The sequence below is a fragment of the Raphanus sativus genome, unplaced genomic scaffold (genome assembly GCF_000801105.2).
Source record: "Raphanus sativus cultivar WK10039 unplaced genomic scaffold, ASM80110v3 Scaffold0719, whole genome shotgun sequence".
In the NCBI taxonomy this organism is placed as follows: domain Eukaryota; kingdom Viridiplantae; phylum Streptophyta; class Magnoliopsida; order Brassicales; family Brassicaceae; genus Raphanus; species Raphanus sativus.
The window spans coordinates 11-17,651 of NW_026616035.1; the positions used below are offsets into that span (position 1 = coordinate 11).

At 33.1% G+C, this 17,641-nt stretch overlaps 3 protein-coding genes across 3 annotated transcripts; 1 reads left to right on the top strand and 2 right to left on the bottom strand.

The window, feature by feature from the left end:
- Positions 1-286: 286 nt before the first annotated feature.
- On the bottom strand, positions 287-2,830 carry LOC130502871 (glucan endo-1,3-beta-glucosidase 8-like). Its single transcript, XM_056997608.1, has 4 exons — positions 2,312-2,830; positions 1,752-2,208; positions 1,279-1,481; positions 287-737 (listed from the first exon to the last, which is right to left on the bottom strand). The coding sequence occupies exons 1-4, from the start codon at positions 2,656-2,658 to the stop codon at positions 287-289; spliced, it is 1,458 nt and encodes a 485-aa protein (XP_056853588.1). The 5' UTR covers positions 2,659-2,830.
- A 3,571-nt stretch (positions 2,831-6,401) lies between these two features.
- On the top strand, positions 6,402-7,192 carry LOC108810036 (protein GOLVEN 2-like). The gene is made up of 2 exons (XM_018582166.2): positions 6,402-6,563; positions 6,732-7,192. Exons 1-2 carry the CDS (start codon positions 6,488-6,490, stop codon positions 6,893-6,895), a joined length of 240 nt encoding a protein of 79 aa, XP_018437668.1. The 5' UTR covers positions 6,402-6,487; the 3' UTR covers positions 6,896-7,192.
- A 1,111-nt stretch (positions 7,193-8,303) lies between these two features.
- On the bottom strand, positions 8,304-10,364 carry LOC108810913 (ethylene-responsive transcription factor ABR1). The gene is made up of 2 exons (XM_018582984.2): positions 9,768-10,364; positions 8,304-9,143 (listed from the first exon to the last, which is right to left on the bottom strand). The coding sequence occupies exons 1-2, from the start codon at positions 10,195-10,197 to the stop codon at positions 8,431-8,433; spliced, it is 1,143 nt and encodes a 380-aa protein (XP_018438486.2). The 5' UTR covers positions 10,198-10,364; the 3' UTR covers positions 8,304-8,430.
- Positions 10,365-17,641: the final 7,277 nt, after the last annotated feature.

Genomic DNA, 17,641 nt, shown 5'->3' on the forward strand with positions numbered 1-17,641 from the left:
GATTGAACACTCTTGAGTATATATCATGAACATAAGATGTATAGATGTATATATATGTACACAAATGAAACTGAAATTCAAACGGAAAAATAACTATAAACGAGTAAATGATTTTTTAAAAATTTGGCAAAAAAATTAAACTGATAACGAGTATATATGATTTGATTATCGATCTATAAAACACATAAAATTACTAATTCAAATGTTATCAAACGAACAATAAATAAAAATAAACGTATGGAATCAATAACCCAAAATTGAAAAACAAAATAGTAAATAAAAAAAACTATATAATTGTGATTAATCCTAGAAGAACAAGTCCAACGGCAAGGAATCTTCCGAACACAAAGCTGATCCTGAAGTCGTCACTTCCACTAACGATCTGAATAGGGAACAGGCAACTTCCCACTGTCGCATTGTCCTTAGTAATCCTAGCAGCTCCTTTGAAATCACAAGCCCTAACGTCTTGGCCCTGAATCTGATAATACATGTTAAATGCGTATGATATGTTTTGGATTTTGTCTAGCTTACTACATCTTGAATCACCCTTCATCGCAGTGCAGTCACCGTGGTAACATGCATACTCTAGGTCCGGAGCAACCTTATCAAGATTGATCGTATCTTTGTTCACTATGCACCATTGTTTATCTAAGTATTTCACACCTTTCGCTGCCACGGGTACCATCTTGCGTCCTTTTCCAGTGAAATCTAGCATAAACTTAGGTGTTCCATCGTATCTGGTGGACAAATATTAGAAAGAACTAGAAATGTCAATGTCAAAAAAAAAACTAGAAATGTCAACGACTGATGTTTTGTTTTACCCAATTATGCTTTTTTTTTTGAACAACATCCAATTATGCTTATATGTGGTAATGTAACCAAGGAAAATAAAAGACGAACATTATATATGAGTCGTAACAAATTAATAGTTGTTACCTAAAAATATTGGTGATGATAATAATGTGAGGTGAATAATAAAGCATCGAAAAGTTTAATAATATAACAAAAAAGACATCAAAATACTAAAAACATTTATGCAAAATAATATATAAACGTTAAGAATTGGCTTTAATAACGCATGCATAGTATTATACTATTACTATTCGTATCTGAAAAATTCAGTTTAGGAGAGCAAAACTTTGAAACTTGATATAAATAGCTCTTACCACATCATATGAAAGTCTATATGTAAATATTAAAAACAACAAGAAGGTGACTTGTCGTTCAAGAAATATAGTTTTAGAGTGTTAGATATAAAGAAAAACGTATTTATATTACCTAAAGATTCCCCAATGTCTCTCGAATGGTCCAGGCATAATACTCTTCATGTCCTCGTCGAGGAAACCAAAGAGATAAACTTCTAATCTCTCAGGCCTCAGTGGAGTCCCTTCCTCTTTAGCAAGCCTTTTCATAAGACCTGCATAGAATTTCTCTGCTAGCTTTGGCGTCGCATATTTATGACCATCCGTTGGCCATCCAATCTGTAAAAGATAACCAAATTCAAAAAAAAAATTCAATATCTGTGATATTCCTAACTAGTATTCTAAAAATCGGTCTCTTAAATGACAAAAAAAATAATTAAATTGACTGTGAATGAATCAATTTTTTAAAAATATTTATTTTTAAGCTGGTATAGTTGTTGCGCCTATGCAACCGCCTAAACACAAATCTCATATAAGGCGTCTAATCATTGGCTAACGATTTATTTAAAATTATACATATAATAAACAATAACTTGCTTATCAAGTTACCTCCCCAATGATAATCTTCATATCTTTAACCCCGGCTTTCTTCAACGCGTAAACAAGTGTATCGTAATTCGCATCAAACACGTTATCGTAGTTCTTACCGTTATCAGGAATTGACTCACCTTTACCGTCAAAAAAAGCAAATTCAACGGGAAAATGTTCGTTTAGGTAAAGACTAAGAAAAGGGTAAATGTTGACGGTAAAAGGTAAATCATTATCATGGAAGAAGGTGACTATGTCGACCATCGTTTTCTTTACATCGCTTCGAAAATCTCCTTCTGATGGCTTATCATTAGCTGATTGGTAAACTTCAGCGTTCTGTGGGATCGTGGCTTTCATTTTATCGGTATGTCCAGCTTCTTTCAACGCCTTGTGAATGTTCTTTAACGCTGGAAACGTTGTCTCCAAGAACGATCCGTTGTATGCTGACAAGAATGGCTCGTTCCCCACGGCCACGTACCTATAAATGGCGATCATATAATGGACTTGAGTCAGTCCACTTATCGCCTAATCTAATATTTGAATATGATCATTAATTAGGAACAGTTTTTTTTTCGGCTTACTTGATGTTGACGCCATTTTTACCCATGTAAGCCGTGACATTTTCTTTGACCCAATCTTTAGCATTTTCGTAATCCGTGGCTATAGATTCAAGAAGGTTATTAGGGATTCCAACCATAACCTCCATGCCGGTACCCGCCAAAGTATTCATCGTCCATGAATGGGCGTCAAAAAGCTTCACTTTGTTGATCTTGTTGTCCTTAAGCATCCTAACAACAATATCAGGATTCAACGGATGCGATGCGATATTGCCCCAGTTCACACCGAAGCCTCTGACCAAGCTAGCTAAGGTCAAAGTGGTCACTATAACCGTTCCGACATTAACAAGCATCGCTGCTCTTATGGTCATATTGATACACTGGTGATGATGAGATTTGGTCTGTTTGATCTAGCTCGAAGATGTGTGTTTCTGTTTGTTTGTCTGATTGTTGTGTTTTCTTACAGTCGGGGAATTTCTTTTTCGTGTCTTTAGGTGGTCTTTGTTAATGTTGTAATAAGAGTGTTTTTAGGTTGCTAGTGAGGAATTTTAGCTTCACATAAGTTTCTATTTTTAGGAAGAACCACGAGTGAATATAGATGTCTTTTGCCGGACACTTGTAATCAGTTAATTATTTTGTTTTTGGCTAAGAGAATATGTCGTCGCTATATAAAATTGGTCGAACTTTCTTTTTTGAGGATTAAATTCTCTCTTAAATTAGCATTGTTTAATGTGGATTTCGGTCGCATAATAGTTTTACTTACGGTGGTACATCGATATGTAAATTTGAATCTAGCATTATTTTTATCAATATCTACATTTTCAAACCAAAATGTTAGCTCTTTGCTCATTGTGGATCCTAGGAATGCTAAATCAAAATGTTAACTCAATGAGCGATCAGATTTCTTTGCTAAAAATTCAGACTACAGACATTCTCTTTTTCCAAATAAGCCAGCCATGTCGGAGTGGGTTGTCGACAGAAAAAAACTATAATGTTAAAAACAAAGCTCATTGTTAAACTTTTCATCTCTTAGGCCTTAGCATACGCCTTTTATACATAGTGAGCTACTTTGAATCAGTCTACTGTTTCTTGATTATGCTATATTATTGCTACTCATATTTGATTATCCTCCCAAGGACGTGCTAATAAGATTTCGAAAATTAATTTGTCTAGCTCCGCATGCAAGTCCAAAGATCAAAGATTTTTTATCTGAAAGTCACATGTGTTTGCTTCTACAAAACCTTCATGCAGAATGAGCTTAAATAAGAACAGGAGGAGACGGAAATACCACTCCTTAGGAGTTATTACTTCCATGGTAGCTCGACACATGTATTCTTTACCTGCTTATGCGTTCATAGAGCAAGATCTTACGATTCAAATTGCGTTATATATACTCATCACCAGACTGTTTTATATGTTTGAACTTGGAATTCATCATCTTTATTAATTTTGTCTTGCCGTCTACTTGGATTTCTTCCATTTCATCACGTCAATTCTATGAGCCTCTTATGTATTTTTTTTCATTCACAGCAAGGAAACAAGTCAACATTGAAAAAAAAACACTATCAAACATACTAAGACTGGATCAAACATCCTGGGTTCAAACCTCGTCTTGTTCAATTTTATGATAAAATCTAAAATCTTTAAACATTTTTTTATCCGGTGTAGATAAAAGATAGCACTAGTTGTACAAAAGTTTTTGAAGTGAATAAATTTAAAATTCTTTCAAAAAAAGACTGGATCATTTGATTTCCTCAATTTTATCTTCTTTTCTCTAAATGAAACAACTTAATTAGATTGGACCCTCCATGAAAGTGTTTCATGGTAACCACAATCCACTGTACAGGCCAGAGGTTGTTTATATTTTTGAAACATGCCGAGGTTACCTTACTGAAATCATGTTTCATTTGGCAACAATTAAAAAAAAACACCATTGGAAAGTCTCAGTTGATCTAGTATTGTTTCATGTAATACACAAACAATTTCTTAATATTTGATAGTCATTGGAGAAATTTGAAATTGACCCCTAAGAAAGATAGATAAAATCTTTGATTGTGATTTTCGTTGATAGGCAATACGATTCCTTTAATGTCTTGTCTAAGCTCTCAAGACTTAAATGTAGACTTGTTATTTAACGGTGATGAAAGAGAGACAAAGACTGATTATACCAAATGGGACCAAACCTTACATGTGCTCTCATGGTCCCTGTCTCAGTTCAACTTGTATGTATAACACATTGCCTTGATTGCGATCTCCGAGAAACTACGTGTTTCTAAGTAAAACCTTATAAGTGTTTGAAAATCTTCGTCAGATAGATAAAACCAAAAGTTAGAGAAATATACACTTCTTTCTTTGGTCATGACTTTTTTTTTTTGAAAAAGGGCTTTTCTTTGGTCATGACTTTCTCTGTACTAACAAAACATTCATCAGTAGGTGTTGTCTAGAGATTGTCACTGGTTCTTGGTACATGACATTGTGGCTGGTTTCTGGAGTTTTCCATAGAAAATAAAGTTTCCCGATCTTTTCAAACGTAGATGTCTAATCAACCCATGTTCCTAATCATATGAAACTGGCGATAATAAAATTATAGTCTTGGAAACAATGTCACAGGGACAGAGACTTTTTTAAAAAAAATTAGGTTCCACAAATAATAATATCAGGTTATTCATTTATTTCATGGGATAGAACTCAAAACGAGTCATAATATCAAATGAAGTTCAAACTTTTTAAGTCCATATATTTCTTTGATCAAATCGGCCGGAATACTGTTATACTAGAATTGTCAATTTTTTCCTCCAACTAACTTTAGAAACGATGTATCATATTCATTCACGTGGAATTATAATAGCAATAATTTAAATAAAAATTGGATGTTCTATATCAAAATAAATGGAAAAGGAAAGTAGGCCAACTCTTGTTGGAATTTGTAGTTTTTGTAGTTGAAGAAAATAAATTGTAATAATGAATGGTTTACTGGGAAACACATGACTCTACAAACTCTACGTCCTTTTTCCCATATCTATACACTCTATCTAACATGTCCCCGACCCCCACACTCCAATCTACATCCCTAATGTGGTCCAGTTTATTTTATTTTTAATCGAAATGATAGAATATCAGCTAATAAATCACATGATCAACGAGAGAATCCCATTCATAATATGGGTAAACTTGTATATATGCCTCTTTTTTGTTTGAACATTATATATATATATGCCTTGTATTGTCTATGAATTCCAGATCCTATAAACTGATGTATATAACATGCATGATCGATAGAAAATGAAGAAGATGGAAAGTTCAAAAGAAAATGAAGAAGATGGCTTACATAAAATTTTATCATCCAATATAACATATGCTAGATCTTTAGCTAACCCTTCACTTTCGATATCAGTTTACTAATATTTATCTGTTCGTCCATGCGTTGAGTACTTGAAAGAGGTCTGTTTGTAAGTATAAACATTTTTTTTTTGATAACCGGGATATCCGGAGGGCCGTGACCCAACCGACTAGTTCTATGGAGACCTGACCACCGGGGCCAGTCAGACCGATTGCTCGCAAGAGATATTAGGTATTCCATAAACAATATTGCATGTAAACTTGCACATAAGTCATTTGTTTTGAATGATCTGATAAATCGTATTCCTTTAAAGGACCACAATCTTTCAATATCTCCATTTGATCAAAGGACCACTCCGTCCTACCTATAATCTCCTAGAAATATATCTCACAAATCTAATTACGGTTATAGACTTTGGTCTTTGGATGGTTTATATCAACTTATTACACATACCTAGCTGGTATAAGTATAACAAACTCTTGATTACTACTCCCACTTACTCCATTACGACCTCTTGCTATAAATTCTCTTAGTCTTGTAAATGAAAACAACATAGTAAAGATGATTTATATAATTTAATAGTTTAAAGAAATCCAAAGAGAGAGAGTTAAAGAAAAAAAGTTTAACAATCAACCGTAAAGTCACTTGAAATATAAATGTTAATGTGGGAAGACACATAAATATCGACGTTGTGTTCTTGGACCCATATGTCCCAATAACTTCCAAAACGTTCTTAAATTCTGATAGAATATATGGGACCATAAGCTCATCATAGAATCATTCATCTTGTATATATAAACACAAAAAGTTTCAATAAGAAACATATAGCGAGAGTAAAATAAACTAAGTCACTTCTAAAAATGGCAATTAGGGTTTCTTACAAGCCTCTCCTCCTGGCACTTCTTCTCATCGTCTTAGTTTCTTCCCCTGCTCAAGGTGAATTTATAGCAAATATACACACCTAATGCATATAAGGAGTCTATAGTATTTATATATCAAGTAGCTGCTATCAAGATTTTATACACAAGCTTGAATGAGGTTTTTTCTAATAACAATAGGTATTACCAAAAATGAGTTTTTGATGATTTTTTTTTTGCTTTTTAGCACGAAGCATAGGAGAAATCGTGAGGAATAGAAAGCTATTGGTTGTGGAGAAGGAGCAAGAGACTCGGAACTCAAGACAAGACGGAGGAGGAAGTGATGGTTATGGATTGGTGGATATGGATTATAATAGTGCGAACAAGAAAAGACCGATACACAACCGCTAATGAACACACTACACATGTGATGAACTTAGCAGTTTCTTGTGAGATATCCAAAGATATATTCTATGATATCCCGAGATTTATATGATCTATTCAACAGAAATTACTATCAAGTATTGAGAATGTAAACTATTTTATAAATCGTCATACAAAATATAATCGAGTTTGTATACATATAATTAAGTATAGTCGAGTCTTCATGAAAATAAAATACGAACGATTCTATATAATAACCGTAGTTTATGTGTGTATTATATGTGTGCTGAACTAATCAATGGATACACATATTTTGTGTATATACTATATAGTCATAGAGTCATAGAGACTTAATATCTTATTTTAGGTTTAATGCTATATTGTTCATTATGATTAGATGTGTTATAGATATTTGAATAATTGATCATCGTTTATAATACTGTAAACTCAATATTTCTGCTGATAATATAACAAACAACAAACAAAATACTATAAACAACATTCTTCTAATGAATATAAAAATGATATTAGAGATCTAGAGAATCCTCATCCATCAATACACATACAAACGTGTTAGAATTCACGAGATTCACTTTATATCCCAAATTTGATGATTCAAGTGATCTTCAATACTTTTTCATATGACAAACTGAAATGCAAAACGCACTAAATTCATTTGTATTATGTATGTATGGTATAGACTGATAGACATGACCCAATAAACTCATGTGAAACAGAGTAGGCGGTAACCAAAAAAAAGACTTATTATTCGGCTCATTAAATAAACGTATCATCTCGGCCCATTAGGTAAACGTATGATATCGACCCATTAAATACCTACCTAAAGGAAGGTGAGAACATTGTAGAAGAGGCTCAAGCTGATATACCTACACTGTTGGAGCTAAAGCGGATTTACTATGAACTAATGATTAGGTAAGGCATCATTTGGTCTATCACATTGTTCACCAGTTATTTTTGCACATTACATGCATGTCTTCTCTCTGAAATTGAATATAAATGTAACCAGCTAAATGTTTATAAAACATCTTTTTCTATTGTTTCATTATATTTCAGGAAGCAGAGAAGCATCTATCTGAGATGGTTTTGTCCAAAGCCTTGATAGCAAAAGTCTACTGACCATCAGGATTCAGGAATAATCTGGCTTCCAGATCGTTAAAGACAGCAACGAACTCATGCGCATCAAAACTTGGTTTTGTTGAGAAGGGGTTGTCACCAAATTCACAAAGAAACTATAGTTCATAAAGCTGCACTAAGAGCTTGAGAAACCTATTTTAGCCACACCCTATAGTGGAAAATAAAATTCAGGTTCTTGTAATTGTCCTAAAATTTCTTCATTTTCTTTGTTTGGTTTCACATGACAGAGTAAACAAAACTCTTCCTTCTTTTTACAACGAATTTATTATTATGCAAAAAATATGATAAAATATTTTAAAAAGAACATGAAAACATGCAAGGAAGATAATAATACAAACGTAAACGTAAACCTAAACCTAAACCCTACAACAAGCAATCATCATTCTCTTTTCTATGAAGTAATACTATCAAGATGATGGACTGTTATCATCATTACTTGTCTTCTTCTCTGGTGACCATTGTATGTCCTGGAGATAACCGGTTTCGCCCGGTTGAACCGCTAATGGAGAAAACAGAGGACGGGAATGAGAAGAGGATGACGAAGTGGATTGCATCATTGAGTCTCCGGTGAGACCAAAACGCAACGGAAACGACATTTGATCATATAAATCCATAGATTGTTGATGAAAATGTTGCTGAAACTGTTGGTGATCGCGAGCCATCTCTGAGTAACTCAAGTTGTACGATTGCATCAACGGCTGAGAATCAACGGCAGGTCTTATAGGCAAAAGGGTACTTGTAGAACTCGAGTTCCTTAGCTGAGTTATTGTCTGAACAGGGGCGGGTTGCGGCAGAGACTGTGTTGCAGCGAGAGGTCTAACGAGTTTGACGTTTTCAGGGAAGTTGAGTTTGGCCTTGTTGCCTCTAAACCGAAGAGCAGCTTCATCGTAAGCTCTCGCAGCTGATTCAGCATTATCAAACGTACCAAGCCAAACTCTAGCCGCTTTGAAAGGATCTCGAATCTCAGCCGCCCATTTTCCCCACGGTCTTTGTCTCACTCCTCTGTATCTTCTTCGAGGTTGGTCCGCATTTAACGACGACGTTTCGGTGTTAGTATTCATTGTAGTTGTGTACTCATATGTTGGGCCTGAACCTGACATGTTGCTCGAAGCTTCTCTCACTGCAAACAAACAAATAAACATATTAAAAAAATATTAAGAAGTGAAAACTGAATGTCTAGAGTAGTGTTATTATAAAGAGAAAGCCCATAAAAAGTGTTGATGGTTATTAGAAAGTGATGAGGCCACAAAGAGGAATGAACAAGTAGGTAAACAAAGCAAGTGGAAAACGACTCTTGAGGCAAATGGAGGGAGATAGATTCTTTTGGCATATAATCATCATCACTTTGTTAATTAATTACATTGACCTTTTCATTATAATCTAAAGTATATGTCTTAGGATAACTATGTACACTTTCGTTATTGTTAATATCTTTTATAGTGTTGTCAACACTTCTGTTACTTATTTGCATGAATTACTATATTTATTAACATATCTTATTGTAATTTAGAACATATGTACAAAACGTTACTATAATTTTGAAACAAAAAAATCTAAATTTTAGAAAGAAATGATCATGTTAGAGTGCATACGTGTGTTATGGATATATGGCCAGTTATGAAATTTAGAAAACTATAAATATTTTTAGTTAATTGTAATAATTTTTTTTGACACTTAGTGTCATGGTAATCTATGTTAGGCCTAATCTATGTATTATATTTTTTTAAAGAACAGCAATAGTTACCTCTCGAACTAGAATTGCCGCCGGAGAAATATTGATCAACCGTCAAAGTATTAACTCCCTTGACTGCTTTGCCTCCGCTGCCACCTTCCTCCACCTCTCTCCTCCTCTTGTGCCCGGAGGAGGAAGAGGAATTTGAAGTAGCTTCTCCACCGCCAACGAACTGATGAGGAGGAACATTTCCAGCGACGACATGTGTCAAAGCAGAGACGATTGCAGACATCTCCTTCTCTCTGTCAGAACTCGACATAAGAGACGACGATGAAGGAGGCGTAAGGGCGTTATCACGGTGGTGGAGGTGGTTGTCTTCTGCCGGGAATAAGTAAAACCATTGATCGATGTCTGATAACGTCCGGTGATCATCTTCTCGAGTGGTAAACTCGGCTTTCTTACCAACTTTATCTTCCTGGTTTGCCACTTTTAAGGTGCACATAAAAATCTCTCTTCCTAATAATCCTCTTGTGAAGCTTAAAACCTTATAAACCCTGAAATTAAAAAAAAAATGTTTTTCTTAGAGAGAAAGAAAACTCTGGAGAGAAAGAGAGGAAAAAACAGAGAGGTGAGAAAGAAAAACAGAGATTTTACAGATGTTTTTTCTAAACAAAGAACAAGGTTTAGCTGATAGATATACAAATTTTTTTATTGTGTAAACTTTTTTTTATTCAGCGCCGCCAAATGAAAGAGTCGGTTTCTCTTTTTTTATGCCGTGTGAATGGAAAGGAAAACATGCACTTTCTATATAAAAATACATATAAAATAGAGAAAATAGCTAAACATTATAAAGTTGAGCTATAGTAACAGAAGAAAAATTGGTTTTGGTGATTATATGAATAAATTTCTATAAACTGAATACTGTGTTTGTATATACGTATATATTTCCTCCTCCTATTCCAAATTAATCTTTCACACATTAAATATAATAAAAAATCTAATTATAAATATAAATATTTCACTTTGATAATTAAGAATTTCCAATAATTTAAATATATAATAATTTATTAAATTTAAAAAAAAAATTAATATCATTAACTCATAAATAAATTATTTTTTATTTAAATAATTTTTAGTTCTTGAAAATAAACTAAAAAAAATTATTTTTTAGAAACAGAGAAAATGTAATGGACTCCGACACTTTTGCAACTTGGGTGATATTTAATTCTATCGACATGCAATTGAAGTTATTAAGTTTTATTATCAAAAAGTGAAACGGGCCTAATAAGCTTTAAGTAATCAAGTAAACTTTAAGTAATTAAGATACTTATCGGAAGGATTTATCTTTAGGGGGATTATAGTGTCATTAACTATAGACAAGTTGCAAAGTAAAACCAAAAGCTATAAACAACACTGTTAAGATATGTAGACATTCAGACACGATTATCAATTGCTATATCTAAAATTCGGTGATTTATATAATTAGTGTAAGATGAATTGTTAAAAATAAGTAAACCATTAAAATAAGTATTAGTTTACAAAAAAAGAAAAATTAAAATAAGATATTTGCCTAAACGGTTAGCTTGAAGGTCAAGTTGACAGAAGCAGTTGCTGTGCGGTGTTGCTTCGTGCCAACGTCAAAGGACGGTGTCGGTGGTGAAAGGCCAACGCACACCGGCACACCGGCACACGTGATTATCTTTGACCATTTGACCCAGTAGATATTCTTCGTTTTCGATTTTTATTGCTTATCCACTCTAAATGTTTTTATACATTCTCCAACCTCAATAGACTCTTACATAAAAACATTAATACGTTTCTTAATTCATTATATTATATGGATACATCATATATACCTATATGTGTAGAAAAAAAATTTTAATGGCTTTTTCACTTATATATTTTTTGTGCAACATTTAAGTTCTCATATAAAAAAAAAGCTCATGAATGAAGAAGATATTTGTTTCAGTAAAACAAAAAGAAGAAAATATTTGTTATTCACTTCATTTAATACATTGTTTTAAAACACTACTTCCAAGAATATAATGGTCCAGTATAAATTTGTTTTATTTTATAGTAGTGTAACTTGATGATTGTCTCGAAATGTCATCGTTTGACTTCTTTAGAAAACGATCTATATTCTATAAACAAGTGTGTGCTCTCAAGTTAACGTCGTTGTTTTTTTGACCTTTTTCTAGATGCGAGTACAACACTTCCATATGGTTGGTTCAAAAGTAACTTGTATATTTTACCCAAAGAAGAAACTGTTAAAACTCGATTTTTTTGTCAGAAAATTCGATTATTATGATGTGAAATTTTAGTAGCCTGATGTTTAAGGCTTATCATTTAGCTCGAAGAATAATGAATCCATAAATAGAGTAATGCTTTTATTTTTTGGTCATCACTCCATTTTTCATTCCATTTTCAATTCTATTTCTCAATTTGTAAATTATGGAGTGGGGTTGGAGATGCTCTAATACAAAGTTATTATTGTATAATAAGATGAATTTAGAAAGATAGTATAGCTAATTAAGGCATTCAAAGATGTGATCGATTCAAATACGGAAACTCAACGATTATTACATAACATATTTCTCCCATGTGTGTGCCTAATGCCTAACCTAATCTTTGGTTAATTTGCATTAACCCGGCTATTAAAACAAGGATTATTATAAGAATCTCTTCAACTTGCAATTTTATAACTGTTTTAACGTTGCCAAACCGAAGACCTAGTCATGAACAATTTAATTACGTAAGGCGTATACGATAATGTCCTTTTGACATTCTTAGCAGAGAATGTCTTTTTGACACCAACTCTGTCTTTTTCTATAAATAAGTAAGTAATATACCGTATCAAAGTAGAACGGAAATTCACCTCAATTATTAGTACCGATCAAAGTGCCATGTAAGATTAATAAAAAAAGAAACAAAATTAAAAAAAAGGAAATAAATAAAAAAGATGTAGACTAATTTTTTTTAACGTCATTTATGACTTCTTTTTCATCACCTACACAAAATATTGAAAGCTTATTTATCATCCACACAGAATATTGAAAACTTTATTTGTCAAATTGTTAAATCCAAAACACTAAATCCTAAATCTTTGGGTAAATTCTAAAAACTAAACCCTAAACCCTTAGATAAATCCTATACCGTTGGGTAAACTCTAAACCTTTGGAATATCTCTTTACCCAAGGATTTAGGGTTTACCCAAGGGTTTAGGGTTTATCCAAAGGTTTATGGTTTAGTATTTGGAGTTTAGGGTTTAGATTTAAGATATAAAGGAATAGGATTGTAGACATCAATTTGACAAATAAAACTTTCAATATTCTGTGTAGATGATAAAAAAACTTTTAAAATTATGTGTTGGTGATGAAGAAGAAGCCATAGATGGCATTACAAAAATTAGTCGATCTATTTTTCACTTCTTTCCCTTTTTTCTTTTTAATTTTGTTTCCTTTTTTTATTAATCCTACAAGGCACTTTGATTGGTGCTAACAATTAAAGTGAATTTGAGAATTCATCCTAGAGGGTGAACCCAAGTCTTGTCCATCAAAACAAGTACAGGTAAAACTGATATTGTAAGTGAGCATTATATGAATACTATATTCTTTTTTAATAAAATTAGTATCATTATTTTTTTTCAGAAAGGCACCAAAATTGCATATATTCAATGAAAATTACTTTATTTGGTTAGTAACTTGTGGACATTTAGTGTATCTTCATGTATTTATGAGACAAAAAAAATATTCGTAATAATTATGTTTAACCTTTGCATTTTTTTTTCGAGCTAGTAATAGCCTAGCATATTAGTAAACTACTTATATTAAATAAAAGATAAATATGAAACTGTTTCCACTTGTTTATAAATATTCTCAACAATTGGCAAGTTGACATCACAACTTGATAGTAACTAATACTAGAAAATAGCCAGGGGTTGTTTGTACGGAACTACGGATTATTAATGATTTAATAATAATACAGCTTTAGTCGCAGAAATATATAACTAAATATGCGTTGAAAAGATGTCGTCGACCTGAAAATCCGGATTTTACTATTTCATTTTTCCAAATCTATATATTATTAAAACAGAATTACACTTAGAAAATACCCCTAAGTTTTTGTAGTTATTTACATTTCTATGCCACTGAAAATTAAATTAAGTTTTTTATTTTATTTTAATGCTTGTCCTTTTCAGTTGAGTTAATATGTTATCCTAATATAAATTAAATTACTTATTTTAATGTTTGTCTTTTTTAGTTGAGTTAATATGTTGTAATAATATAAAATTTAATTTTTTTCTCTATTAAATCGATTTTGAAATTATTATAGTTTTATTAATGCTGTCTTTTAGTTTATAAAGACATTTCCTAATTCTAAATTTATCACATTTAATGATATTAAAAATTGCATATGGTATAGTAGAAAATTTATTGTGCCATCACTTACGTGTGATCCTGCAACTACATGCTATAAATAATATACATAATTTTCAATCATTTAGTAATATAACATTTTGTTTTTGACCCGTATAGTAATATAACAATCGTGTACTAATTTCATATATATATATATATATATATATCATACCATTAGTAGAAAGAAAACAAAAAAAAATTATACGGTCACGGATCAAGCTATAGAAATAAACAACGATATCGATAAATTATTTTATAACAAATTTATTTTAATAGAAAGTATAGTTCTAAATATGTTTATATATTTTATGTATTTATAAATTTATTTTATTTGAGATGCTAAGATTTTGGAATTGGAAAAAAATTATGACCCACTTCTATATTATTTTACTTAAGAAATTTTAAATTTTATATCAGAATATTTTATTAAGCTTTTAATTTTTATTTTTATTTTAACTGAAAAAATAATTTTGAATCTGAATTTATATATAAATATTACAAATTTACCATTTAATATAAATAAAAAATAAAAACAGAAAATAAATACCCGTCCGGTCGGACAGATCAAGGTCTAGTACTAATTATAATAGAATCAGGTTTGGTCCAATAATATGATTAAATGTTCGTTAATGTATGTTTTTACGTCGAATTTTAGAAAAAGGTGAAATTATGTGAACTAATAGAAAATAGTTAAGATTTACATCATGTCCTCAAATATAAATCTAATAAAACGACTCAAATAATACAATTAGACGTGGATTCTCATAAGATATAAGATTATCGTTTTAACAATCGTCTAATAATTAGTATCCGGCATAGAAAAAATACTAACTGCTATATATGGACTTTACCAAAAGAAAACTACTAATTAGGTAACGTTATGTCGTTTTTGCTACATCTTTCTATATCATAAAACACTACGTTGATACATTGTATCCGGTTCAATGTTTTATATCTGCATGTTGATATATGAATGAAACATAATCCAAAATTGGGTTCTCACTGAAAAGGCAAACATTCTCTAATGTTCATTTAATCAGTTTAAAACTCGATCAATTCATATTTATCGTTTTTCACATCTTCTATATATTAAAATAGATTATGTCGGTACATTGTATCCAGCAGGGTGTTTTATATTTACATGTTGATATATATGAATAAAGCAGAATTCAAATTTGGGTTCTAATTAAACATTCTTTAATTGTTTAATTTAATCAATTTGAAAAATCGATCAACTCATATATATATGCAAAGGTTTAGACTTATCATCAGGCCCCTTTCTGAAAATCAAAGTTTACTAAAATCGTGTTTGTTATAACATGTGGCAGAAAAAGGCTGACTTTGCCAAAAAATAGTCAGATAACTCTCAACACCGACAAGTCAACCACTATTTTATTCTGATCAAACCATATCTTAAAAGTGAGTCAACAGTCAAACTGAATATCACATCACCATTAACAATGATAACTAATACTACTATCTGAGTTAACATTCCATAGATCCTTAAGCTCCCGTGTCATTTACGTGCAACTCCGAGCCCCACAATTATATTTCAGCAGCCAAAGGAACAGTAGACACAATATACATTCATACACACGTGTCTTCTTGTTGAGATGCGACAAAACGAATCACGTTTTCTATAATAACAGTACTGGAAAAGTTGTCCTTTTCATATGTAACTACTAAACTAATTCTCAATGGTGCAGTTTACAGGAATGAAAGCACCATGTCACTTTTCAAAACACTGGAAAACACAAAAGCAAATGTAAATATGGGCCGTAGGGCCTTCTTAATACTCTTTTGGGCCAGTCGGTTAACTTCGTAATTCTAAATCATTACTAGTTTATATTTTTTATTTAATCTTTGATCGTCTGAGAACCATAATAATCAAGTGAACCATAATATATCAGTTCACTATGGACTTTTTTTCTTTTTGAAACTTTTCTGTTCACTATGGAGTTGTGGTTTAGGTTTCTTGAACATTTCAAAATCATACAAAAGATTCCAAAAATTTATAATGGATTTTCAAAATCATAGAGACTAGAATAGAGAGTCCGAAGAACTAGCCGACTTCAAACAAAAAAAAAAACCTCTTTCTCTCCCGACACCCACCCCATCGAACCAAACCCTACTTTGACGGCCGCGTTTTTCCCCCGACGTCTGGTGCCCCTGGCCGGCGTCGGAGGTCCTTCTTTCCCTCAATCTCGTTTTCCTCTTTGCCCTCTCGACGATTTTCGTTATTCCCGACGATATGTGTGATGTCTCTGGAACTCAACGGAGGTCCCCGGTGGTGCTCTGTCCGCGGCGGAGTAGATCCGGTCAGGCCAACAGCAAATCTGGAGCAGATACGAGTCGTGTGAAGCGGAGATCTAGAGATGGGTCGGCTTTTAGGGTTCAGGTTCCGGAACTTGACGAGCGTTTTCTCCCGGTCTCGTTTGTTCCTCCCGGAGGCGATGGTGCGTGGTAGCGTTTTGTATCATTTTACTTGCAAATCTGGAAGCCAGACTTGGAGGCGGCTTGATACTCAGATGTGGAAGCAAAAGGGCGAGTGGTTGTGTGTGAAGCTGGCCTAACATGTGGGTGTTTCATCGCTTAAGCTCGCCCAGGTGAACTTCGGAGGATCTCCTTCGGATGCGTACCGGAGCAAATAGAGAGGATGTGTGTTCTCTGGAATGGCTCTCTGAGTTGCGTGTACTGAACATTTCCAACTCGACCTGAATCGTCTATGGTTCGGTTAGGGAAGGAAAGGGAAGTACTTCACTTTGATCAAACGAAGCTACGTCATTGGCGTGTAGAGCGACCAGTAAGAGGAGTCCGTCCTCCGGTTCTCGGAGGTGGAACGTGGCCAGTCTCAAGCTCTTCCGTGTGGTCTACGGAAGAAGCCATAAAGCTTGGTGTTCAATGCGTTTAGTAGCATCACATTCGCGATACCGATCTAGTGACAGATCCGGTAGTGGAGCTACTTCTCCTAACTTGCAGGGTTCTGGCTCGACGTGGATGGAGCCACTGCCTCAACCCGATTTTCACAGTTTCAGAACCACTGATTATAGCTTCTGGTCTTCTTTGGCGAGAGTATGCGTCTTACGGGCGATGCAGCAACTGGCTGTATTTTAACAGTCCCATTCTAAGTTCCAGGGTGCTATGTGCTTCAATGTTCTCTCAATATAGAAGTCTTATAGGTTATAGTCATGTTTTGTTATCTGTCTTTAGTGGTAGAATTAGGTGGTCTAAGAGACGGTTTATTCCGAATCTTGGGATGAACTTGTTCTCACAGTGGTCAAAAATACAATGATGTACTCTAGGTTGCGCTGGATCCGAGTGAGAAATCACCTAGTGAGTGTTTCAGGGTGTTGCTAAGATGCATTGTTGTATGTGTGGTTAAACTGGTGTGGTCAAATGAGTTGTACCAATTTATAGGTTAATGAAATAGTTGATGTTGAGTTAAAAAAAAAAAAAAAAAAAAAAGAATAGAGAGTCCGAAGTTGGACTTCAGTGGGAGAAGGATTCACTAATTAAATTCCCAAAAGA